This window comes from Lutra lutra, chromosome 7 (genome assembly GCF_902655055.1).
Source record: "Lutra lutra chromosome 7, mLutLut1.2, whole genome shotgun sequence".
In the NCBI taxonomy this organism is placed as follows: Eukaryota; Metazoa; Chordata; class Mammalia; order Carnivora; family Mustelidae; genus Lutra; species Lutra lutra.
Window position 1 is genome coordinate 102,324,575 of NC_062284.1, and position 26,948 is coordinate 102,351,522.

Here is a 26,948-nt window from a genome sequence, read left to right on the forward strand (position 1 = left end):
GGAAAAAACAGGGAGAGAGTCTGATTGGCTCCTAGAAGACGCCGCGCTCCACCTCCCAGAAGGATCTACCAATGAGCTGAGCGAAGGGGCGGGCTCGGGGCGGGGCGCTAGCTGGGACGCCGGTGCTGCTGGAGAGAGGCGGCAGCAGGTCAGGACCCGGGGCTGCCAGCGATGAAGCCGGTGAGTCGGGCCGAGGCTTGGACGAGCGATGCCACAGGGACGGAAGCGGCTCCGAGGCCAGTTCTCGGGCCTGGGGACAACCCAGGCCTGGTCGCGGCCTGACTCGCCCTGTAACCGTCCTGGGTCGGGGAGGTGGCGCTTCCCTGGACGGGGGAGAGCGATGACTGAGAAGGAACAGGGTTGGTGGCGACATGGGGACGACAGACATTCGCTGTGCACCTGTTGTGCTCCGGCTGGGTACTGCTGCCTGCGGAGTCTCCTAAGCCTCACGACAGCCCTGCCAGAGAGGGCTGAATCCGGTTTTACGGAAGAAACTGAGGCACGGAGAGCTGAGAGGTCTCAGTGTTATCAGTCTGCCTCATACCCAGCCCCAAAGGATGTCCGGGGATGCCCCGCGCGCCCCTGGTGAGCAGTCCTCACCGCAGATGGGGAAAACTCGAGGAAAGATCTTTGCCAACCCCCGTTTGTGGGCGCGTCACCATCCCCCGGGGCCAACTGGCACTGCGTGCCTTTCTGGGGTTCAGAATCTCTGGACCTGGGGGAGAAGAAACGTCTGACTCTGTTAGGATTTGTTAACCTGGCTGGGAGAGCCTAGTGAAGGAGCCATACTCTGAAAATCTTGAATCGTCAAAACTGCTTTAAAGGGAAAGGAAAAACAGACGCAAGGAGCTGAGGTCCCACCCGACTCAATCACCTGTCAACCAGGGGTGACAACCTATGGAATATTAAAGGACCTTCATTTGAGTTGATAGTAATAATAACGCAAAGAGATCCAAAGCAACTCACATCCATAGCCTAAATGGCTCTGCAATGTGATCTTGTCGTAACAAACAAGACCGTTCTAGAGTATAGCTTCAGAGCTAGAAAGCACATTAGCTGGTTACCCTTGCTAATCCCCTTGTTTCCTTGTGGAGGGGCGTCCTCTGTCCTTCACTCCTGGCCTCCTTTCCCCCTTGTTCCCTGAAGGGACAGAGCAAGAGATCTGATCTCCCAAACTGGGAGGAGCTGAACAAAATAGCAGAACCCTTTCTTCTCTCTGCAGTGTGTTGTTCACTGCTGCCCATGATTGGGTAGGTAAGTCCAATTCTGGAGAGAAGAGTTGATGGGCCCACTTGACTTTTAAAGCCACATTCTCCCTTTGACACTCAGTAATAAAACTAACATTAATCTCCATTTGCCTCTCCACTGTTTTATCTCTCCAGTGGCTCCAACTTGAAAATAATAAGAAAGGTGTGTGTTTTTTTTAAATTGGTCCTATTAAACAACTGACTCTTATGTAGAAATTATGCCTACAGGATTGAGTTCCAACTTCTTAGATCCTTACACAAAGTCCATCTCGATCTCTCTAGTCCAGTAACTCACAAAGTTGAGGGTATGATATTCTACCCGTCCACCCCCCATTAACCAAACTACTAGGCCATATTGGGGTTGTTTTTTGAGAGATGGGGGTAGTTAAAACTACTTATCTGGCTTCATCACCTCGGCTCTGATGTCACAGTTCCTGAAAACAAGTTCTTTCTCCTTTTGCCTTTATTGCCTTAACTTCTTCCTTATCTGCCTAAAAACTTACTGCTTGTCCTTCAAAACCCAGCTAATTTATCTCCTCTGAAATTTTCTCTGCCTCTCTAAGCAGTCACTCAGTTGGTTAAGCATCTGTCTTTGGCTCAGGTCATGATCTCAGGGTCCTGGGATGAGCCCCACATCAGGCTCCTTGCTCAGCGGGGAATCTGCTTCTCCCTCTCCCTCTGCCTGCCGCTCCCCCTGCTTGTGTTTGTGCTCTCTCTTTCCCTCCTCCCCATCAAATGAAAAAAAAAATCTTTAAAAATAAATAAAATGGGGGGAGGAGTCAAGATGGCGGAGAAGTAGCAGGCTGAGACTACTTCGGTAGCGGGAGATCAGCTAAATAGCTTATCTAAAGATTGCAAACACCTACAAATCCAACGGGAGATTGAAGAGAAGAAGAACAGCAATTCTAGAAACAGAAAATCAACCACTTTCTGCAAGGTAGGACTGGCGGAGAAGTGAATCCAAAGCGACGGGAAGATAGACCGCGGGGGGAGGGGCTGGCGAGCGGCGGAGCAACGGAGCAAAATCAGGACTTTTAAAAGTCTGTTCCACTGAGGGACATCGCTCCGGAGGCTTAACTGGGGTGAAGCCCAGGCGGGGACAGCGCGGCCTCAGGTCCCACAGGGTCGCAGAAGGATCGGGGGTGTCTGAGTGTCGCAGAGCTTACCAGTATTAGAACGGGGAAGCCGGCTGCAGAGACAGAGCCGAGGAGTGACTCTCAGCTCCAGGTTGCCTTGGACCGGTCGCAGGCTCGGCCAGCTCGGAGCGCGGCCGGAGGCCAGGGTGACAGGAGTCATTGGGTGCTGTTCTCTGGGGGCGCACTGAGGAGTGGGGCCCCGGGCTATCGGCTCCTCAGGCCGGAGACCAGGAGGCCGCCATCTTCATTCCCATCCTCCGGAACTCTACGGAAAGCGCTCAGGGAACAAAAGCTCCCGAAAGCAAACCCGAGCGGATTACTCAGCTACTCAGCGCGGCCCCGGGTAAGGGCGGTGCAACTCCGCCTGGGGCAAAGACGCTTGAGAATCACTACAACAGGCCCCTCCCCCAGAAGATCAACGGGAAACCCAGCCAGGACCAAGTTCACCTACCCAGGAGAGCTGTTTCAATACCAAGGAGAGCAGCAGAATTCCAGAGGAGAAGAAAGCAAAGCACGGAACGCATGGCTTTCTCCCCATGATTTTTTAGCCTTGCAGTTAATTTAATTTTTTTTTCTTTTTCAATTTTTTTTTCTTTTTCTCTTCTTCTGCTAAATTTTTTTTTAACTTTTACCGTTTTCTTTTTTAACGTTTTTTTTAAATAGTTTATCTAATATATATATATATATATTCCTCTTTTCATATTTTTTCTTTATCGGCTTTCTTTTTTTAAATAGTTTCTTTCTTTTTTTTTTTTCTTTTTGAACCCATTTTTATCCCCTTTCTCCCCCCTCACGATTTGGGATCTCTTCTGATTTGGCTAAAGCATATTTTCCTGGGGTTGTTGCCACCCTTTTAGTATTTTACTTGCTCCTTCATAAACTCTTATCTGGACAAAATGACAAAGCGGAAAAATTCACAACAAAAAAAAGAACAAGAGGCAGTACCAAAGGCTAGGGACCTAATCAATACAGACATTGGTAATATGTCAGATATAGAGTTCAGAATGACGATTCTCAAGGTTCTAGCCGGGCTTGAAAAAGGCATGGAAGATATTAGAGAAACCCTCTTGGGAGATATAAAAGCCCTTTCTGGAGAAATAAAAGAACTAAAATCTAACCAAGTTGAAATCAAAAAAGCTATTAATGAGGTGCAATCAAAAATGGAGGCTCTCACTGCTAGGATAAATGAGGCAGAAGAAAGATTTAGCGATATAGAAGACCAAATGACAGAGAATAAAGAAGCTGAGCAAAAGAGGGACAAACAGCTACTGGACCACGAGGGGAGAATTCGAGAGATAAGTGACACCATAAGACGAAACAACATTAGAATAATTGGGATTCCAGAAGAAGAGGAAACAGAGAGGGGAGCAGAAGGTATATTGGAGAGAATTATTGGAGAGAATTTCCCCAATATGGCAAAGGGAACAAGCATCAAAATTCAAGAGGTTCAAAGAACCCCCCTCAAGATCAATAAGAATAGGTCCACACCCCATCACCTAATAGTAAAATTTACAAGTCTTAGTGACAAAGAAAAGATCCTGAAAGGAGCCCGGGAAAAGAGGTCTGTCACGTACAATGGTAAAAATATTAGATTGGCAGCAGACTTATCCACAGAGACCTGGCAGGCCAGAAAGAGCTGGCATGATATATTCACAGTACTAAATGAGAAAAACATGCAGCCAAGAATACTATATCCAGCTAGGCTATCATTGAAAATAGAAGGAGAGATTAAAAGCTTCCAGGACAAACAAAAACTGAAAGAATTTGCAAATACCAAACAAGCTCTACAGGAAATATTGAAAGGGGTCCTCTAAGCAAAGAGAGACCCTAAAAGTAGTAGATCAGAAAGAAACAGAGACAATATACAATAACAGTCACCTTACAGGCAATACAATGGCACTAAATTCATATCTCTCAATACTTACCCTGAATGTTAATGGGCTAAATGCCCCAATCAAAAGACACAGGGTATCAGAATGGATAAAAAAACAAAACCCATCTATATGTTGCCTACAAGAAACTCATCTTAAACCCGAAGACACCTCCAGATTTAAAGTGAGGGGGTGGAAAAGAATTTACCATGCTAATGGACATCAGAAGAAAGCAGGAGTGGCAATCCTTATATCAGATCAATTAGATTTTAAGCCAAAGACTATAATAAGAGATGAGGAAGGACACTCTATCATACTCAAAGGAACTGTCCAACAAGAAGATCTAACAATTTTAAATATCTATGCCCCTAACGTGGGAGCAGCCAACTATATAAACCAATTAATAACAAAATCAAAGAAACACATCAACAAGAGTACAATAATAGTAGGGGATTTTAACACTCCCCTCACTGAAATGGACAGATCATCCAAGCAAAAGATCAACAAGGAAATCAAGGCCTTAAATGACACACTGGACCAGATGGACATCACAGATATATTCAGAACATTTCATCCTAAAGCAACAGAATACACATTCTTCTCTAGTGCACATGGAACATTTCTCCAGAATAGATCACATTCTTGGTCCTAAATCAAGTCTCAACCGGTATCAAAAGATTGGGATCACTCCCTGCATATTTTCAGACCACAATGCTCTGAAGCTAGAACTCAATCACAAGAGGAAATTTGGAAAGAACCCAAATACATGGAGACTAAACAGCATCCTTCTAAAGAATGAATGGGTCAACCAGGAAATTAAAGAAGAATTGAAAAAATTTATGGAAACAAATGATAATGAAAACACAACGATTCAAAATCTGTGGGACACAACAAAGGCAGTCCTGAGAGGAAAATATATAGCGGTACAAGCCTTTCTCAAGAAACAAGAAAGGTCTCAGGTACACAACCTAACCCTACACCTAAAGGAGCTGGAGAAAGAACAAGAAAGAAAGCCTAAACCCAGCAGGAGAAGAGAAATCATAAAGATTAGAGCAGAAATCAATGAAATAGAAACCAAAAAAACAATAGAACAAATCAACGAAACTAGGAGCTGGTTCTTTGAAAGAATTAATAAGATCGATAAACCCCTGGCCAGACTTATCAAAAAGAAAAGAGACAGGACTCAAATAAAATCATGAATGAAAGAGGAGAGATCACAACGAACACCAAAGAAATACAGACAATTATAAGAACATACTATGAGCAACTCTACGCCAACAAATTGGACAATCTGGAAGAAATGGATGCATTCCTAGAGACATATAAACTACCACAACTGAACCAGGAAGAAATAGAAAGCCTGAACAGACCCATAACCAGTAAGGAGATTGAAACAGTCATCAAAAATCTCCAAACAAACAAAAGCCCAGGGCCAGATGGCTTCCCGGGGGAATTCTACCAAACATTTAAAGAAGAACTAATTCCTATTCTCCTGAAACTGTTCCAAAAAATAGAAATAGAAGGAAAACTTCCAAACTCATTTTATGAGGCCAGCATCACCTTGATCCCAAAACCAGACAAGGATCCCAACAAAAAAAACTACAGACCAATATCCTTGATGAACACAGATGCAAAAATTCTCGCCAAAATACTAGCCAATAGGATTCAACAGTACATTAAAAGGATTATTCACCACGACCAAGTGGGATTTATTCCAGGGCTGCAGGGCTGGTTCAACATCCGCAAATCAATCAATGTGATACAACACATTAATAAAAGAAAGAACAAGAACCATATGATACTCTCCATAGATGCTGAAAAAGCATTTGACAAAGTACAGCATCCCTTCCTGATCAAAACTCTTCAAAGTGTAGGGATAGACGGTACATACCTCAATATTACCAAAGCCATCTATGAAAAACCCACCGCAAATATCATTCTCAATGGAGAAAAACTGAAAGCTTTTCCGCTAAGGTCAGGAACACGGCAGGGATGTCCGTTATCACCACTGCTATTCAACATAGTACTAGAAGTCCTAGCCTCAGCAATCAGACAACAAAAGGAAATTAAAGGCATCCAAATCGGCAAAGAAGAAGTCAAACTATCACTCTTTGCAGATGATATGATACTATATGTGGAAAACCCAAAAGACTCCACTCCAAAACTGCTAGAACTTGTACAGGAATTCAGTAAAGTGTCAGGATATAAAATCAATGCACAGAAATCAGTTGCATTTCTCTACACCAACAACAAGACAGAAGAAAGAGAAATTAAGGAGTCCATCCCATTTACAATTGCACCCAAAACTATAAGATACCTAGGAATAAACCTAACCAAAGAGACTAAGAATCTATACTCAGAAAACTATAAAGTACTCATGAAAGAAATTGAGGAAGACACAAAGAAATGGAAAAATGTCCCATGCTCCTGGATTGGAAGAATAAATATTGTGAAAATGTCTATGCTACCTAAAGCAATCTATACATTTAATGCAATTCCTATCAAAGTACCATCCATTTTTTTCAAAGAAATGGAACAAATAATCCTAAAATTTATATGGAACCAGAAAAGACCTCGAATAGCCAAAGAAATATTGAAAAAGAAAGCCAAAGTTGGTGGCATCACAATTCCGGACTTCAAGCTCTATTACAAAGCTGTCATCATCAAGACAGCATGGTACTGGCACAAAAACAGACACATAGATCAATGGAACAGAATAGAGAGCCCAGAAATGGACCCTCAACTCTATGGTCAACTCATCTTTGACAAAGCAGGAAAGAATGTCCAATGGAAAAAAGACAGCCTCTTCAATAAATGGTGTTGGGAAAATTGGACAGCCACATGCAGAAAAATGAAATTGGATCATTTCCTTACACCACACACGAAAATAGACTCAAAATGGATGAAGGATCTCAATGTGAGAAAGGAATCCATCAAAATCCTCGAGGAGAACACAGGCAGCAACCTCTTCGACCTCAGCCGCAGCAACATCTTCCTAGGAACATCCTCAAAGGCAAGGGAAGCAAGGGCAAAAATGAACTTTTGGGATTTTATCAAGATCAAAAGCTTTTGCACAGCAAAGGAAACAGTTAACAAAACCAAAAGACAACTGACAGAATGGGAGAAGATATTTGCAAATGACATATCAGATAAAGGGCTAGTGTCCAAAATCTATAAAGAACTTAGCAAACTCAACACCCAAAGAACAAATAATCCAATCAAGAAATGGGCAGAGGACATGAACAGACATTTCTGCAAAGAAGACATCCAGATGGCCAACAGACACATGAAAAAGTGCTCCACATCACTCGGCATCAGGGAAATACAAATCAAAACCACAGTGAGATATCACCTCACACCAGTCAGAATGGCTAAAATTAACAAGTCAGGAAATGACAGATGCTGGCGAGGATGCAGAGAAAGGGGAACCCTCCTACACTGTTGGTGGGAATGCAAGTTGGTGCAACCACTCTGGAAAACAGCATGGAGGTTCCTCAAAATGTTGAAAATAGAACTACCTATGACCCTGCAATTGCACTGCTGGGTATTTACCCTAAAGATACAAACGTAGTGATCCGAAGGGGCACGTGCACCCGAATGTTTATAGCAGCAATGTCTACAATAGCCAAACTATGGAAAGAACCTAGATGTCCATCTACAGACGAATGGATAAAGAAGATGTGGTATATATACACAATGGAATACTATGTAGCCATCAAAAGAAATGAAATCTTGCCATTTGTGACGACGTGGATGGAACTAGAGGGTATCATGCTTAGCGAAATAAGTCAATCGGAGAAAGACAACTATCATATGATCTCCCTGATATAAGGGAGAGGAGATGCAACATGGGGGGTTGAGGGGGTAGGAGAAGAGTAAATGAAACAAGATGGGATTGGGAGGGAGACAAACCATAAGTGACTCTTAATTCACAAAACAAACTGAGGGTTGATGGGGGGAGGGGGTTGGGAGAGGGGGGTGGGGTTATGGATATTGGGGAGGGTATGTGCTATGGTGAGTGCTGTGAAGTGTGTAAACCTGGCGATTCGCAGACCTGTACCCCTGGGGATAAAAATATATGTTTATAAAGCTGTAAAAAAAAAAAAAAAAGAAAAAGAAAAAAGAAAGGATGAAATCCCAAGTTTTGTAGCAACATGGATGGGACTGGAAGAGATGATGCTGAGTGAAATAAGTCAAGCAGAGAGAGTCAATTATCATATGGTTTCACTTATTTGTGGAGCATAACAAATAGCATGGAGGACAAGGGGAGATGGAGAGGAGAAGGGAGTTGAGGGAAATTGGAAGGGGAGGTGAACCATGAGAGACTATGGACTCTGAAAAACGATCTGAGAATTTTGAAGGGGTGGGGGGTGGGAGGTTGGGGGCACCAGGTGGTGGGTATGGTAGAGGGCACGGATTGCATGGAGCACTGGGTGTGGTGCAAAAATAATGAATACTGTTATGCTGAAAAAATAAAAAATTAATCAAGAAAAAAATAAATAAATAAATAAATAAAATGCATAGTTTATGCTTCCATTTTAGCACTTATAACTTTATTTTCTAATCTATGCACACATCTCTCCAACTGTACTGAAGTTTTTTTTATTTTATGGATCTTTGCATCTCCAGACCTTGGCAAATGAAGGTGTTTAAGAAGTGTTTGTGAATTAACAAATAGGTCTCCTCAGTTTATAGTTGTAGAAAACGGAAACCCAGAATAAACTGAGGTTGCTTGTCCGAGATTATACAGTAAGTGGCAGAGCCAAAACCAGGATCCTGGTTTTTCCCAGTGCAACTCTCTTTCCACTACAGAACACTATAATTATTAATAGGATGGTAAACTCAGTAATTTAGTATTTATATCGCTGATCATTCTGATATTCCAAGTTGAATAAATTGCAAATATGCATTCAGTGTGTGTTTAAGCAAGGATCAGCTTATACATATGTACTCTTCTTTACAGTTATTTAACATAACTGATTTCTTTTGAAGCCTAGTTCATTGCAAACAAGCGAGTTTGACTCATCAGACGAAGAGCCTATTGAAGATGAACAGACTCCAATTCAGATATCATGGTATGTTCTGATCAATGATCATTTCTGATCAATGATGAGCTAAATTATTTGATTATTTAATTATTTGATTATTTGATCATAGTCCGTGTAGATAGTGTAGTCCACATTTTGAAAATATTTAGTGATTCTCTTCTGAGGATTGGGTAATTCTGATCTTTAAGGGATCCTCTAACTCCATGATTTATTTACTGTCTATGATAGAAGAAGACTTTTCTTTTGGATGGGGGATGGGCAGAGGAGGAAGTCAATTCTTCATGCATTCAGAAAACCATAGTAGAAACAAGTAAGGACTTGAGACAGGATCAGCATATCTGCAATTTAGTACCCAAACCTTACTTATTCTTTTATGACAAAAGAACAATATACCGAACATAGGATGAGATATTTAATTGTTTATCATTTAGTCAAATCCTAGAACTACTTGCCACAATAATGCATCTATTAGCAGACACTGACTAAAGATAAATGCCATGTTACCATAGATAAAATAGCAAAAGCAAATGTTTCTATATAGAATCAACTTCCAAATCTTGGCAGTGATTTATTACACCAGAATCTCTACAATAATCAATGCTTTCTCTCATCCCTGTAATTATAATAATCTCTCTAAGAAAACACCATTTCCAACCATAGGAAGAGAAAAAGAGTGTGTTACCTCCAAAGTTCCTTTTGTTCTGTCATCAAATAGCAATTATCTTTCATTTCCCCTTACACTACCCCCTTTAAAACCCAAAAACTCATCTAATTTTCAGAGTTACGTGGTATTTATACAATGCCCCCTGTTTTCTTCTAAATTCATCTTCTGTCTTATAGACCAAGCTAGCCTTTATCTGCTCTCTCCCTGAGTACTGCAAACTGGGAATATGGTTTCTTGAAATTATTTTATTTGAACCAAAATCCATTACAACAAGGAATGACCTGCAATTTTTATCATATGAAATTATATCTATTTAAGGAAGTCCTACAAAGAAATCTTTAAATAGTAATGGAGAATGAATGCTGGGGATGAAATCATCAGAAGGTCATTTTCTAGACAAGTCCCCAAGATTACTAATGCAAAATATCTCAGATAACATACCACAGGGTAACTTAAATATGTTTTATACTATTATATTTGCATACGCATTTTTGTTTTGTGACTGCAGTAAAACTTTAAAACACCCTTGTTCCATGCCAAGCACGCATTTCTTCACTTGATCTTAGCCAAAAGGCTGAGAAGCGATGAAGCACCCATTTCTTGAACTGAGTTTCCACTTACAACTTTTTAAAAACTGAAGTAAACTTAAAGTTTTATTCTTTTCAGGCTACCCCTGTCACGAGTGAATTGTTCTCAGTTTCTTGGTTTATGTGCTCTTCCAGGTAGGTAACACTACGGTTGACTTCTGTTGATACTTAAGATAACCTTTAATCAGCTAATACATCATTGTACTGAGCAAGAAGAGAATTTCCTAGATCATCAGCCTGGAGAACTCACTTTAGGATGCCCTCATGTGGGCTCTAGCTAAAAGAACAGAAATCACTCTTCAACCCTTCCAGACCCATTCACAGTTCTGCATTTCTGATTACCTATCTTTAAAAAAAACTTTAGCATTGGGGTACAAGGTGCGGCTGAGGGCAACAGGCAGGTACTTGTTACAGAAAGGACACAGAAAAAAGACTCTATGGAATAGGAGCTCCTTCACCTGGGGTCTATGAATCCGTTCAGTTATATTCCTAGGAATATAAGAAATTGAAATCCACACTCAAAATGAAATTGAAACATATAAATGATCATAGAGGTATGATCTTGTAAAGTAACTGTGTATGTGTTTAAATATATTGTTATATGTGACCAAAAACTGACTTTTTCACTTGCCTTATTACTGCTTATAGGTTGTAAATTTAAAAATGTTAGAAGAAATATCCAAAAAGACACAGGTAGGTATAACATGAAACAACCATATTAATTGTTTTTTCCTTAATAACACTGAAAATCTCTTTGTCAAAAAGAACAAACGCTAGTCTCTGTTCAGTATATGAAATATGTTTGTTATTTCATAATTTCAAACTGTAGACTTATTCTGACACACAAAGAGATATTTGCAAAGGGCACAGAGAACTAACTCCTCATTTACTAAATACAGCATCGCTTTTCACTGATCATTGTAGTTACACATAGAAATTGCATTTGAGGGGCGCCTGGGTGGCTCAGTGGGTTAAGCCGCTGCCTTCGGCTTGGGTCGTGACCTCAGAGTCCTGGGATCGAGCCCCGCATCGGGCTCTCTGCTCAGCAGGGAGCCTGTTTCCTCCTCTCTCTCTGCCTGCCTCTCTGCTTGCTTGTGATCTCTCTCTGTCAAATAAATTAATTAATTTTAAAAAAAAAGAAATTGCATTTGAGTTTAAAATGTGTAAGTTAGAGGGAAGAAAGTATGTAAATAGAAAACTGCCATTTCACTGCCCAGATCTTTTAACATATTGTCCTTTACAGACATGCTTGTGATGTAGAAATAAGCCTGAGCCAAGAACCCAGAAGTAGTACTGAAATTGTCCATCCTGGGTAGGAAATTTAGAGAGCTAGCATCTGGGTAGGAAAGATGGAATAGGGTCTGATCTTCCCCGGTTCAAGGATGTTCACCCCACAAATATCCTGATAACCCACCCCAATTTGGAATTTACATATTCCATGGAACTAAAAAAACTTGGATTTTCAAAACATTTTATCCTGGTTGGCCTGGAATATCTCAAGGCTAATAGTCCTACCAATGTCCCCATAATATACCAAAATAAATATAAATAAACACACACATGTGTGCATGCGTGTGTGCATGCGTGCGTGCACGCGCGCGCACACACACACACACACACATCTTGATTCTGACTGGTATAAATTTTTTAAATATTAAAGTTTTTTCCTGGGTATTTTGGGATATCAATTTATTAATTTGCTTTCTCTAATTTATTCCTTACCTACCAAAAAAGACTTACAGAGGCTAAAAGATTAGTTGACTCTTGAATTACTTGTAAAGATTCTCTGAGTTAGATATACCTGCCATGGTAGGGAGTTTTTATTTGGAGAACATTTAGGTTATAGGCAAACTATAATGAAAATCACTGGTTCAAGAACCAGTCTTGCACATTTTGGAAAGCCCTATTCATTTAGTATCTTCTATAAATGGGGTTTCCAATATTTTACCAAACCTTTTGTTTTCCAGTGAGATCTTAAATGGAATCCAAAGTATAAAAGATGACAGTCTGGTGGGAGAGACCTAGACTCTCCCTGCATCAACCCCTATGGTTCCCTCCTCAGAGTCCTTTCTAGGAAAGTTTGAAAACCACTGTGTAATAGAAATTATCCATTGTGTGCAAGAGTCAAAGAGAAAATCACCTACTCTTAAAAATGGTTAAGTATGCAGACTTCAGTTTTAATTCTTTTAGAAGTATGAAAACATAATAGTATTAACTAAAGCAGCACTGTCCGGAGTCACAGATAGAAGCCACGTGTGTAACTTTACATTTTCTAGCTGCCATATTAAAAAAGTAAAAACAGATGAAATTAACTTGATATATTTTATTTAGCCTAACAGAGCCTAAATAGTTTCATTTTAATGGTCTTAAGCCTAAAACAAATTATTAATGAGATACAGATTTTTTTGTACTTGATCTTTGAGATCAGATATGTATTTTATACTTAGGATACATCTCAATTTGGACTAGCCACATTTCAAGTACAAATCTGGAGGTTCATGATAAAAGACGCTTCGTTAAATTAGTCCCTGGATTTAGCAGAGAGAGAGAGGAGGCTGAGATCAGCCAGAATTATTCATTTTGAACATAAGACTCTAGAGTGAATATTGCCATGAGAATGTTTTAGTGCATAGAATGACCTATAGTACTATTGCTTGGTTCATATTCATTATAGTGAAATTAGCTAAGTCTCCTAATTCTAGCATAGTTAACGTTTTATTTCATAGAGACCTAGTCCATAAAATGAAATGCATGGTGGCAAGACACAGTACAAATATAAAAGAGAACATGAGCTCAGGCAGCCTGGGCATTCAGGAGATTTTACATACAATGCTTAGGGTAAAACAAAACAGCAGAGGGAGGAAAATAGCAAACATGGATTTTGGGAGAAGGAAATGGGAAAGAAATATGCTTTTGTTTTTTCACAAGAGGTTATTTTGAAATAGCAGATGTTTTTAAATTCATTTTTAAAGCCATATGGAAAAAAATATTTTTTTCAAGAACAGCAATATACTTGACTCATCTTAAAATTCAGTTTAAAACATTTTGAATTAGTAAGTCATTATAATATTATAAATATATAATTATTATAATATGATAATATAATCACTATATTATAATGCTATTATCCTATTATAATATAATTATGATTATTATATTATAGTATGATTTTATTATTAAGGTGATTAATTTTAATCACCTTTTGGTCCAGGTGTTTCCAATTCCTGTTCTGTGCTTAGTGACTTGATTTTTACCCTTCTTTGAAGACAGATCAATATTGTTTTAGATTATTAATAAGTGTTTCAAATTTTAGATTATCATTTGTTATTTACTTTAGTTTGGCTTAAGAAATTTAACACCACATCCTCTGTCTTGACTGCATTTAAATTTGTAATATTTTGTACATGTGTATCCGTATCTTGGTTTATTGGCAGAAGAACTAAAGAGCTATGGTATACAAGACATATTTGTTTTCTGCACCAGAGGAGAACTGTCAAAATACAGAGTCCCAAACCTTTTGGATCTCTACCATCAGTATGGATTTATCACTCATCATCATCCAATTCCAGATGGAGGGACTCCTGACATAACCAGCTGCTGTGAAATAATGGAGGAGCTTGCAACCTGCCTTAAAAATAACCGAAAAACCTTAATACAGTACGTTATTCTTTTCTCCATAAATAACATGAGAAATGCCCCAGTCAGAAAGATTTTTCTAGTTATTGCATCCTTATTCACTTACTACCTACCTTACAGTTTGGTGAAAGGATCAAAAGGAGATAAAGCATGGCAGGTACTCGCATAATGTCTGCTACAGGGCAAGCACTCAGATATTTGCCATTAGTCCTTTTGAAGGGTAAGAACAATAGATGAGTAGATTTGGAAATTTTCGGAACAGATTTACAGGCTTTTTATTCTTTCTTTTTGCCTTAGAGCATTACTTATAATTTTGGGTCCCTTTTCCTTCCAAAAAAGATGGGGCATCATTCTTATGATACCCTTACTCACTCACTGGTCAGCCTTTCAGTGGCTTAGTTGCTTCTAACTACCAAAAAAAAAAAAAAAAAAAAAAGAAGTCAGCATGGGGGGCCACTGAGTGGCTTATGTAGTTAAGAATCTGCCTTCATCTCAGGTCATGATCCCAGGGTCCTGGGATCGAGCCCTGCATCAGGCTCCCTGCTCAGTGGGGAATCTGCTTATCCCTGTCCCTCTGACCTTCCCTTCCACTTGCTTTCTCTCTCTCTCAAATGAATAAATAAAAAATCTTGAGGGGAAAAAAGGTCAGTTTTTTAAAATTAGCAAAGAAATCATAAGCAATGAGCAATCTTAATAATATGACTGTAAAATTGTACTTGATGATATCAATTTGCCACCAGACCAAAAGAGGTACTCTCATTGTTTATTGATGGCTATGCACAAGCTGCTGGTATGGAAATTTAAAACAAAATAAAATGAGCTAAGCGGGGGGGGGGGGCGAGAGGAGAAAAGTAGCTTGGAGAAAGGAAAAAGGGAGTGCCAATCAGCAGTAGACAGTAGCAGTACAAAGATTAGAAGTGAGGCTGTGGATAACGCAGTAGATGCTCTGCCTGCAGTGAGACACACAGCAGAGGTTCTGTGATTTTTGTACTTTTTGTATCCTAATAAATTGCTTAATCCTTCCTGGAACAAGATAGAGTATTAAATAGTTTGATACCTCAAAAGCCCTAAAAAAAAAAAAAGCTCTGAACTAGAAAGTATGCAGACTATACCAAATAACCAGGTAGTCTCATGGCACCAAGGGAAAGGGCGAGCCCAGCCAGCTTCTCCATAGACCTAGAGCTGGGGGGCCCTGTGCCCACAGTTCCCATTACCAAGGTGAACAAAGTAGTGCATGGGGCTTTGGGGACACACACTGTGGCTGAAATGAACTCTAATGTACAGAGAACTGGACACCATCCTACATTCTACAGTTTCCAGCCTTTCTCTAGAGAAAAGCGTAATCTACAATTATAAGCAATTATTAATTGCTTTACTAATTATAAAGCAAAATTTTAGAATAAAGTTGTCTATACTAAATTATCTAATAAGTCTAAGTAAAATAGCATTAGATAATTACATGTGGCTTGCAAAAAATATTTTTCAATTTGGGGACCCATTTTTCAAATCAGTTCTGAGATTTTTTTTTTTTTTTTTTTTTTTTTTAGATTTTATTTATTTGTTTACAGACAAAGATCACAAGTAGGCAGAGAGGCAGGCAGAGAGAGAGAGAGAGAGAGAGGAGGAAGCCCTGAGATTTTTTTTTAATTTTAATTTTAATTTTTTAAGATTTTATTTATTTGACAGAGAGAGACAGAAAGAGAAGGAATACAAGCAGGGGTAATGGGAGAAGGAGAAGCAGGCTCCCCACTGAGCTAGGAGTCTGATGTGGGGCTTGATCCCAGGACTCTGGGACCATGACCTGAGTCGAAGGCAGACACTTAATGACTGAGCCACCCAGGTGCTCCTCTTTTTTTTTTTTTTTTAATACATCCTTGAAAACAGCCTCTACTGAAAAGTTTCTAGAGATCAAACTAGCTCAGATTAGTGAAATTTAATGAATTTTACTTGAATGGGTTCTAGCACACCAAATGCTGTCTGATGTTCGAACAGAATACAAACAGGATGGAAAGATGGTTACATAGGTTGAATGCTTCTGGCTCCCATAAAATAAAGCATCTGTTGACTAGAAATTTTCATCATCTTAGAGCTTTTGAAGGTGTTCTACAGATAGACTAATTTTCTATCCATTCTGCCATCTTTGAGTGCTTCCATTGCTAGATGGCTCTACAGTTTATGCCTCAGAAACTGGGTCTGGTAAAATTTTTTTCTACCATTTTGTTGACTGCTGGTGTTATCCCATTGATTCTCCCTGTGCATTTTTATTCCTTTATAAAATCAGCGAAACTGCTTGCCTACTGTACTATGCTGTTTCCTAGCACTATTGTAACAAAGTACTACAAAGTGGGTACCTTAGGACAACAGAAATTTTCTCTCCCCCAGTTCTGAAGGTAGAAGTCCAAAATCAAGGTGTCAACAGGACCATATGCCCTCTGAGACTCTGGTAGAATCCTTCCTTGTCTCTTCCTAGCTTCTGGTGGTGGCCGTCACTCTTTAGCATTCCTTGGTTCACAGCTGCATCACTCCAATCTCTGCCTCTGTCATGACAGGCTTCTCTCTGTGTTGCTGTGTCTTCCTGGAGCATTTCCTCTTATAAGGATACCAGTCAGGGACCTTGGTGGCTCAGTCAGTTAAGCATCTGCCTTCAGCTCAGGTCATGATCCTGGGGTCCTGGGATCGAATCCTGCATTGGGCTCCCTACTCAGCAGAGTCTGCTTTTCCCTATATTCCTCCCCACTGCCTGTGCTCTCTCTCTCTCACAAATAAATAAATAAATCTTAAAAAAAAAAAAAGGACACCAGTCATATTGCATTAGGGTCTACCCCTATGATCTCATCTTAACTTAATTACATCTGCAAAGACACTATTTCTAGAAAAGGTCACTTTCACAGTACCGGGGATTAGGACTTCAACACACCTTTATGCGGCTACAATTCAACCCATAACACCCACAGTGTACCATACATTATGAATACAAAACAGGCACTGTGAGGTCCACTCCCCGCCCTCAAGGAGCCCATGCTAACAGCACAACCACATAGGTGCAGAAGACTCACACAAGATATACGCAAAGCAGCACAAAGGGCAGTGAGAGCTTTCATGGGGGCACAAACGCAGTTCAGAAAAGGCCATTTGAGCTAGATTTTGAAGGATGAAGCAGGAATCAGAGGAGGAAAGATAAAGGTATGAGGAAGTATTCACCTTGCAGAGAAACACTGAAGTGCCCGTCTCTACCTTCCTATGGTAGATCCTCATCTCTGAAACGGGCCTCTATCTGGGACACTTCGTATAAAGCAAACTTGTGACTACTCTAGGAGCCAGTATCTGCTTGGTCTGTGGCTCACATCCTCTCCTGGCTTCATCTACGGTACCCCACGCTCATTCATGGTCCTGAGAAGTTGTCGGCACTACTTTAGGTTCAATAAACCCTCTTAAAAAGTTAGGAATTGTAGGGCGCCTGGGTGGCTCAGTGGGTTAAAGCCTTTGCCTTCAGCTTAGGTCATGATCCCAGGGTCCTGGGATCGAGCCCCACATCAGGCTCTCTGCTTGGCAGGGAGCCTGCTTCCTCCAATCTCTCTCTCTGCCTACTTGTGATTTTTGTCAAATAGATAAATAAAAATCTTTAAAAAAAAAAAGTTAGGAATTGTGTAACACATTTTTTAAGCATCTTCAAAAGTAATTGGGATGAATGGTTTTGTTGCTTGGAGGTTTAATCATGATTTTTTTCTGGAAAATCCAGTTCTGCAGTACTGCTGATTTCTTCACAGGGCTAGACTAGAGCACCAAACATGTATTGACTTTTTACTCTGTGCCAAGCTCTGTTGCAAGCCCTTTACAAATTTAGTTACCTCATTCAGTCCTAACTATGATGCGGGTACTGTGGCTGTCACCATTTTTTAGGTGATAGGGCTGAGGCCCAGAGAGGTTAAATCACTTGCTTAGGTTCACGCATGTCATAATGACAGATTCACCGTTCAGCCCCAGACAGTGGGGCTCTAGAACCCAGCCTCCAAACCTCTGTTACACACCACCTCTGTACTCTTTTTAGGCAATGAAGAGTCATCACATGGACTTGTTCCATAACCATGGTTTTGTTTAGACAGAGGAAAACAAACTGGCAGTTGGTCAAAATAGTCTGATTTCTATTTAGTAACATATTCTACTTCCCGGATGTGGATCCTGGTGTTTAAGAGGTCGATGAAAAGGCCCTGCCTGCATTGACCACTAGAGGTGTTCAGAATACCTCCCAACAAATAAATAAGTACACCCTGCTCTTGGTTAATTAAAAAATTCTTATTGGGGCACCTGGGTGGCTCAGTGGGTTAAACCTCTGCCTTCAGATCAGGTCATGATCTCAGGGTCCTGGGATTGAATCCCGCATCGGGCTCTCTGCTCAGCAGGGAGCCTGCTTCCCACTCACCCGCCTTTCTCTCTCTGCCTACCTCTCTGCCTACTTGTGATCTCTCTCGGTCAAATAAACAAATAAAATTAAAAAAAAAAACTTATTAACCTCTGTGTGCCAGGCGCTGTGCTAGTAGGCACTATTAGAAAGAGAGGGCAGAAAGAGCAGGTCTTCAGTTCTAATTGGTGGGGTAGAAGGAGAACACAATATTCAAAACTGTGCTTCCCTTTCAGCTGTTATGGAGGACTTGGGAGATCTTGTCTTGGTAAGAAATGTGTTTTCATTATTCAGTATTTTTCTTTATCCTCAAAGTAGGCAAAAGTATCAGTTTCTGGGCCATATGCTCACTTTGTATTAAAATGAGACCAAAAAAATATAAATCTGCTAAGACTTAAGGAATTATTTAAGGTCCTTAATTTGATCTTCTCTAGAAAGCTAGAGTGCGAATGGGAAGTATTTTCAACATTGTTTTGAAGGATTCTGCAAAACATAATATACACCTTATAGTGTATATAGTATATATATAGTGTATATAGTGCAGTCCTAGCACCTGCATTCTTGTGGTTTTTGTTTTCCAATGTTTTCCCTATGCAGGTGTTATGATACTGACAGCAAATTCTAAATAATATCCATCATAAGTATGAAAACCAAAGTGAATTACTTCATGCACTTACTGTTCACTTTTTTAAAAATGTGTTAGGAAGAAAAATAGTTAACAAAGTGGCATACTGGAGTAACAGTTAATCCTTTTAATGTTGGACAGTATCAAAATTAAAAACTTCTATGCTCCTAAGGAAATTATCAAAATAAAAAGAGAATTCACAGAATGGGAAAAAATATTTACAAATCATATATCTGATAAGGGGCTTACCTAGAATATAAAAAGAACTCTTACATCTCAATAATAAAAAGACAACCCAATTTAAAAAATGGGCAAAGGATCTGAATAGATATTTCTCCAAACCAAATATACAAATGACCATTAAGGACATGAAAAGATGTCTAACATCATGAGTCATCACGGAAATGCAAATCAAAACCACAAAGCGGTACCACTCAATACCCATTAGGATGCCTATTATCCAAATAATGGAAAAAATCCACTGGGATGTGGAGAAATTGGAACTTCCATACACTGCGGGAGAGAATGTGAAATGGTGCAGCTGCTTTGGACAATGGTCTGGCAGTACTTCCTCAAACAGTTAAACACAGAGTCACCATGTGCCCCAGCAAGTCCTGCCCAAAACAAGCAGAAGCGCGTCTACACAAAAACTTGTCCGAGAACATTTATAGCAGCATTATTCACAAGAGCCAACAAATGGAGCCAGCCTAAATGCCCATCAACTGACAATGGATAAACAGAATGTCCATCCATACAATGGGATATTACTCATCCATAAAAAGGAATGAAGTAGTGACACGTCACAATAGGTTTGCATCTTGAAAACGTTATCCTAAGAAGCCAGTCACACAAGCACACATATGATTGCATTTATATAAAATATCTAGATTAGGTAAATCCATAAAAAGCAGATTAATGGTTGCTTAGGGCAGGGTGACGGGGGCAGGGGGATGATGACAAGAGGGGACAGGGTTTCTTTTTGAGGGGATGAAAAGGTTCTAAAATGGACTGTGGTGATGGCTGCACCCATCTGTGAATACACTAAAATCCACTGAATGGTGCACTTTAACTGAATGAATTCTATGGTATATTAAATAGAGCTCAATAAAGAATGAAGCCAGTTTAAACTTCAACTCAACCACAGTCATTTAAAATCATAATTTAACTGTCAAAAATACATGCTAGAAGTCTTTTCATCCATTTTGCACAATGACACTAAACTCCATCTTCTGCACCAGCAGAAGTCTAATTAAATATGCAACACTCTACCTTATCATTAATTAATAATATACTATTTTCCTAACGTGTTCCATTAGTGGCCGCTTGTCTCCTCCTCTACCTGTCTGACACAGTTTCACCACAGCAAGCCATCGACAGCCTGAGAGACCTGCGAGGGTCTGGAGCAATACAGACGATCAAGGTAAGGAGGCTGCGTGTTCCTGGTTTAGGGAAGGTTATAGACACAGTGGAGTCCCGTCATCAAGAGGGCAATGAAAACCCAAAGCATTCTGTTAGTCGTATATCACCTGCTTACATTTAAATATAACCTGAATGTCTGAAGAAGTTCACCGTGTTTCTAACAAGCTAATGAAAAATATGACCTTTCCAGTTTACTCTTGCAGGATCTACCACTGTTCAGTTTTTGCCCATTCAGTCTCAGAATGAATCCTCTTATTTGGAAAAATTGGGAAATTTTTAATATTTATTTAACTTTTCCAAATGAAAGTATTCCTATAAACTTGGTAGTTTCTTGGCCAGAAAGATCTTTAGTGAAGATCCTCTCCTATCACCAAAACAGTTAACAAAGGCTAATGAATGACTACAATACAAAAAAAAAAAAAAAAAAAAACCCACAAAGCTATGCTAATTATCCTTTGCTGTGGATAACTAAAATGACAACTTCGCATTTACTTTCCCCTTAACACTTAAAAATCTCTACGGTAGCAGTGCCCCAAGGATATTATTTTGTATTAATGTTCCTGAAAGATCCTGCAGATTTCACTTTATTTCTAGATTTGTAAAGCCAATTTGCCTTCCTTTCCCACGTACACTGTTCTCAGCATTAGAACTAAATCAGATCAGGCACAAGAGTCCTGGCCTTCAGGGGCTTCCTGGGCTTGAGTCCATCTTCCCAGGGTCAGGGGTCTATGGAAGGGCCATGAATGTGAATTATTACAGTAACTGACAAATTCACCAAGCAGTCTGATTCTCGGGGCTTAACTCAGGTCATTCAAAACAATCCATACAGGATCCACTTCACTGTACAGGTTCTGAAAACAGAATTCCCCTTCTTATCTCTTAAGATCCAGGGATCCTTCAAATTCAAGAAGTTTTCAGGTCTCCCTCTGAAACAAAACCAAATGCTCAAACATATCCGACTGTGTGTTTTACATCTTTAATTTTGGAGCAAATTGAGCCCACATTATATGGGCTGTCTGCTGATCACCTCAGCACTCTCTAGCAGACAGGCTTTCCCATTTCTGTGCTGATTAGAGCTGTAGGAGGCAATTTCAACTTCCCGGTAACTTTAAAAAATGAGATTATTGGCAGAATAAGAATATCCTCCAGAAAACTATTAAAACTCCAAATAAATTATTTAAAGTTTTATTTCACTTATCTGTTAAGATTCGTGTTTTTAATAGATTTACTATGAACATTGTTCCAAATGGATTGTATCATCACAAGAAGCAGCAATCTAGGGCTTCCATAAATTAAGAAATAGATTTTCTTGAAATATACCATTGTTAATTGCTATAGAAAGTACCCTCTCCTCCCTACTTATACCCCAGAGGAAAATACATTAGCAAAAAGAATGCCTTCACATATTATTTTTAATTTTAATTTGCTGCTGCCAGTAAAAGGATTTTACAGATTTATAAAACATTCATGTGTATTGCATGTTACCTTCTGACTTTTAAAGCAAGTTTCTTCACACTATATGCAGCTTTATTAAAAGGGAAAACTTCTCATAAGGCAAACACTTCCTTATCCAAAAGGATGTAGAACTGTACTTAGCAATTATTTTTTGATTCCTGATTCCTACTAGTATTGTGACTACTCTGCTAACTAGATTTCTACAATATATTTCAATTATCTTTACTTTTTTCAGCAATATAATTATCTTCATGAGTTTCGGGACAAACTAGCTGCACATCTATCATCAAGAGATTCATTATCAAGATCTGTATCTAGATAAAAGAATTTCAAATAACATATATATGACCATGTCTGAAATTTAAGAGCTATTTAACATAATTTGTATGGAAATGAAACTTACCAGTGTCACCAACCCAAATGTAAATGTTTATGTGCAGATAATTCTAAAGTTTTTATTGACAAATCCTGATTGTGTCTCTCATCTCTTGTAAATCAAAAAATTGCTATACAATTTTCCTTTTTAGAAATGAACTGGCTTCTCTGGAATATTTTACCTGGAAGTAATGCTGAAACAAGCATATGGAAAAATATCTGACTGCCTACTTTTATTATTTACCACACTTTTACCTCCTTTTACTATGTGTAACTACCGGTGGAACATGACATGGTAATAAGCATAAAAATTGGTTTGAATACCCAAGCTAAAATCAAGTAACTTTCACCCTCTATTCCTCCCACATTTCCTCCCATGATTTTTTCTACTTCATAGACACAAAGTGTGAGCGATCCTATGATTCATCTGGTCACCTCCCACCCAATGCTGGATCATCCCCAACAGGTGTTTGTTTAGCCAGCATTTGCTAGAACATTTTCAGGTAAGAGGAATTCACTGGGTCAGATAGCTGCTCTGTTCCTAGAGCATTCTATTTTTTTTTTTTTTTAACCCTAGGAACTACATGCAATGAATTTAATCCCTCTTTCACATTTATGTAAGAAAGCACTTATCCACAGATTAACAGTCTCCAATTCTCTCGCTCCTTCACCTCACCCCATGCTACGGAATGTCTTTTTGTCTTCCAACTGTAATGTTGAGCAGTCAGCACTGTAGACAACATGTTTCATCCGGCATCGGTGGCTTCAGTGCCACACACAGCAGTCCCTTGGCTGCTGGTGATCACAAAGGTGAACCAAGGGTCACAGGCACTTCCACACAAGATAAAGTAAATGGCACCACATCAAAACTTTGTTTTTGAATAACCATGTAATTGCCAAAAGTTCTCTTTTGTCTCACAGTCTTCTTGCTGCTGATGAACTACTTTAACTTCACTGGGGAAAACTTTAAAACAATTACTGGTGCTGTTTGGGATCTTCAGACCAGAGAACCAGTATGTTCCATAATATAAAATCAGTATTTTAATACTTTCATATATACATTACTTCAGGAATTTGAGATTTTATAAGAATACGAAGGAAGATGGGAGAAACACATAGCCCACTAGTATCTGAATATTTAAACTAGCGGTTTCTTATCTAAGATAATAAATGCCAAAAGTTACAGCGGAAAATTTTTTTAAATAAGTACAGCCTGCAATAACAGACCTCCCTCACAGTTTCAGTACCAAATACAATTTAAAAATCACAGTACTGAAACTGACATTACCAAATCTTACACTGCTTTCTCTTAATATGAATATAAAGCTTATTCATGAACACTTAAGAAAGTAGAGGGAAGCTATTGGCATGGATTAACCAAATCCTTTAATAATCAACTGAACTTTCAAAGTGGATCCTTCTCTCGTTTTTACTGCAAATGCTAGTTAAGTCTTCCATGTTTAAAATGCTTAACAACTTTAATACTAAGCGTCAAAGGAAAACATCAATTATTTCATTAACAGAGAAACATGGAATGGCACTATTCAAAAAAAAATGTAATTTCACACTATTGGAAAAGTATTTTCTCTACCAAACCTGTAGGATAGACCTCCCTCAAAACAATGGGGGAGAGAAGGCAGAGAGACAACCTAGAGTCCTGGTTACACACAAGCCAGAGTTAGCTACTGAAACTGAATTAACAGAGACTCAGCCATTAACCATAAACTACACAAGGAAACATTTGAAATGGTTTTTATTTAATATACAAAAGCAAAAGTCAAGCTCTGAGAAGGCAGGACTACTTAAGGGCATGTTCTTTGGACAGTGGTACAGCACCAATCAGGTTAACTCAGATTTTAACAAACCAGGAGCACAGATGGCTAGCTACATTCTGTTTCTCTCGTAGTTTTAGGGTCTACCTAGTCATCGACCTATTATTTAAAAAATTCTCCTCAGGCTACGTGAACGTGGTAAGCAAAGAGATTTAAAGGTTTAGAAAACATATCATACAGTAAAATTAACTTATCCGTGTGAAGATGCTCTCTACATCTTCATGTCCACGATGTGCATTAATAAAATTAACGTAGAATAAAACCTTCACTCTAGTCCCACAGATCAGTCACTTTATACGGTTGATACTGTTTCCCAAAACTAAGCAGAACAAGCAGCAGAGCTGTTTACTCCTTTTAGATACTTAGTTTCAGGACTCTTCATTTTAATCAAAGGGAATTTGTTCTAAGAAAGCTATTCAACATATCCAGAAACAGAGCCACATTTTTTCTCTTGGCATCACACTAAAGCATTCGTTCAGAATCATCTTCTGAGCTATAACGCTGGAACGAGGGACTCACTAGATGCTGCTATGACCACAGATCGGAGATTGGTTTCAGCAAAACAGCTTAAATAATTTGGGACTAACATTAGTAGTTTCCCAAAAGGATAAATATGAGTACTTTAATGAACAATGCTTGACAAGTATCAATATATTTATCTTTTCCCTTTGAAAATAGAGTTGGTTTAAAGTATTTTTGCTGTCTGGGCGCCTGGGTGGCTCAGTGGGTTAAGCCACTGCCTTCGGCTCAGGTCATGATCTCAGGGTCCTAGGATCGAGTCCCACATCGGGCTCTCTGCTCAGCAAGAAGCCTGCTTCCCTCTCTCTCTCTCTCTGCCTTCCTCTCCGTCTACTTGTGATCTCTCTCTGTCAAATAAAAAAAAAAAAAAAAGTATTTTTGCTGTCAAAATTTCTAACTTACAATTACACCATACAACTGATTATTGAGATGCACATCTATGCCTGTTGAATGACATATAAATAATAAATGACATGAATACTTTTAAATACAGATTGAGTGTGATACAACATCACCCTGCTGACGTAGCCACACCTAAAATGAAAGCTCACACCCCCACAGGGTGTAAGATACACAGAAGTCATTATTTGCACCATGGCAATAATATTCCGTGAATACCGTTCATAAACATATAATTGGAAGAAAAGAGAAATGCTGTAGCAAGGAAAATATTTCTCTAGTTTCAGAGTGTATCTACATGTCTATCTCCTCTCCATGCACACATCTGACATATTTTCAAAACATGTTGATCTGAAGAGCAGAGAAGAGCTCTATGAGAGCTATCAGCATGAATGCTTCTCAGGCCAAATATACTGAACAGGCTTTTTTTTTTTTTAAGATTTTATTTACTTATTTGCCAGAGAGAGAGAGGGAGCACAAGCAGGGGGAGTAGCAGGCAGATGGAGAGGAAGAAGCAGGCTCCCTGCTGAGCAGGAAGCCCAATGCGGGGCTCGATCCCAGGACCCTGGGATCATGACCTGAGCCAAAGGCAGACACTTAACCGACTGAGCCACCCAAGCGCCCCTCTGAACAGGCTTTAAAGGAGACACATACCACAAACTACCATGTACTGTGTTACAGATCCCCAGATCTGATCTTGACTGCTAGGTTAGGCTGTTCATGGTGTAACCCTTGAGGCTTCTCATATGCTTTCATAATACTTGACACATGTCAAAAGCAACTGTCTGGTCATTTCCTATCACTTCCCCCTTCCATGAAAAATAAACCAAACTTCAGGGGCGCCTGGGTGGCTCAGTGGGTTAAGCCGCTGCCTTCGGCTCAGGTCATGATCTCAGGGTCCTGGGATCGAGTCCCGCATCGGGCTCTCTGCTCAGCAGGGAGCCTGCTTCCCTCTGTCTCTCTCTCTCTGCCTGCCTCTCTGTCTACTTGTGATCTCTCTCTGTCAAATAAATAAATAAAATCTTAAAAAAAAAAAATAAAATAAAAAAAAACCCCAAACTTCAAACAAATTAGCACTCCATCCATCACCTGGGACCCAACTTTCCTCAACCATGGGACAACTGGATGATACCAGTTAAGCACTGTGAAAATCATTAAACATCATTAATAAGTTTCTACCCCTAAACCTCCTTAGCACTAAAGGGACATATTCCTGATATACTATTATTACTCCATAGAAAAACTGGTAAAGAGACTACATTTATTATTTGAGATTTTTAATTCAGGAGAATCTATAGTATCATAACAAAGAATTGTCAGTATAGATACAAACCACAGTGTGGTATACTAATGGTTTCTGGAAGCTGGAAAACTCTTCAAGATAAATCAAAGCACAAAGGAGCAAAAGCAATTGTAACAAGGAAAAAAAATTACCTACGTAAACAGCTGTCACTACACAGGGAACAGGATGGTAAAAGCTGGAAGGGTTAGGAACCCAGGCTAACTATGCCACAGCTGGACCTAAAGGAACAGAACACAAGGGCTGCCCCAACCAGATTAATGGCAGGCACAAAATAGATTCCAAACAAGGAAGAGCCAGTAGGATATGCCTAATGCAAGTACTTTGTTTCTGCTTCCTCCTGGTGAGTGATTTAAGTTCCTAAAATATCAAAGGGGGCAGGGTTTTTTTTTTTTTTTTTTTTTTTTTTGAGCTTCCAGGTACTCAATCTTTTAAT

At 39.5% G+C, this 26,948-nt stretch overlaps 1 protein-coding gene across 2 annotated transcripts; it reads left to right on the top strand.

Annotated features, from left to right (window-relative positions):
• The first annotated feature begins 27 nt into the window (after positions 1 to 27).
• Positions 28 to 22,553, top strand: CDKN3 (cyclin dependent kinase inhibitor 3). Of its 2 annotated transcripts, XM_047737356.1 has the most exons (8): positions 28 to 180; positions 9,247 to 9,329; positions 10,633 to 10,688; positions 11,202 to 11,246; positions 13,988 to 14,210; positions 18,825 to 18,856; positions 20,530 to 20,633; positions 22,323 to 22,553. In XM_047737356.1, the coding sequence occupies exons 1-8, from the start codon at positions 172 to 174 to the stop codon at positions 22,407 to 22,409; spliced, it is 639 nt and encodes a 212-aa protein (XP_047593312.1). In that variant the 5' UTR covers positions 28 to 171; the 3' UTR covers positions 22,410 to 22,553. The 2 variants fall into 2 exon arrangements, with proteins under 2 accessions (XP_047593312.1, XP_047593313.1); XM_047737357.1 differs by lacking the exon at positions 11,202 to 11,246.
• Positions 22,554 to 26,948: the final 4,395 nt, after the last annotated feature.

Coding starts and splice junctions, on each gene's coding strand:
- CDKN3 (XM_047737356.1), top strand. Junction 10,689..11,201: donor TGGTTTATGTGCTCTTCCAG/GTAGGTAACACT, acceptor TACTGCTTATAG/GTTGTAAATTTAAAAATGTT. Junction 20,634..22,322: donor GAGCAATACAGACGATCAAG/GTAAGGAGGCTG, acceptor TACTTTTTTCAG/CAATATAATTATCTTCATGA.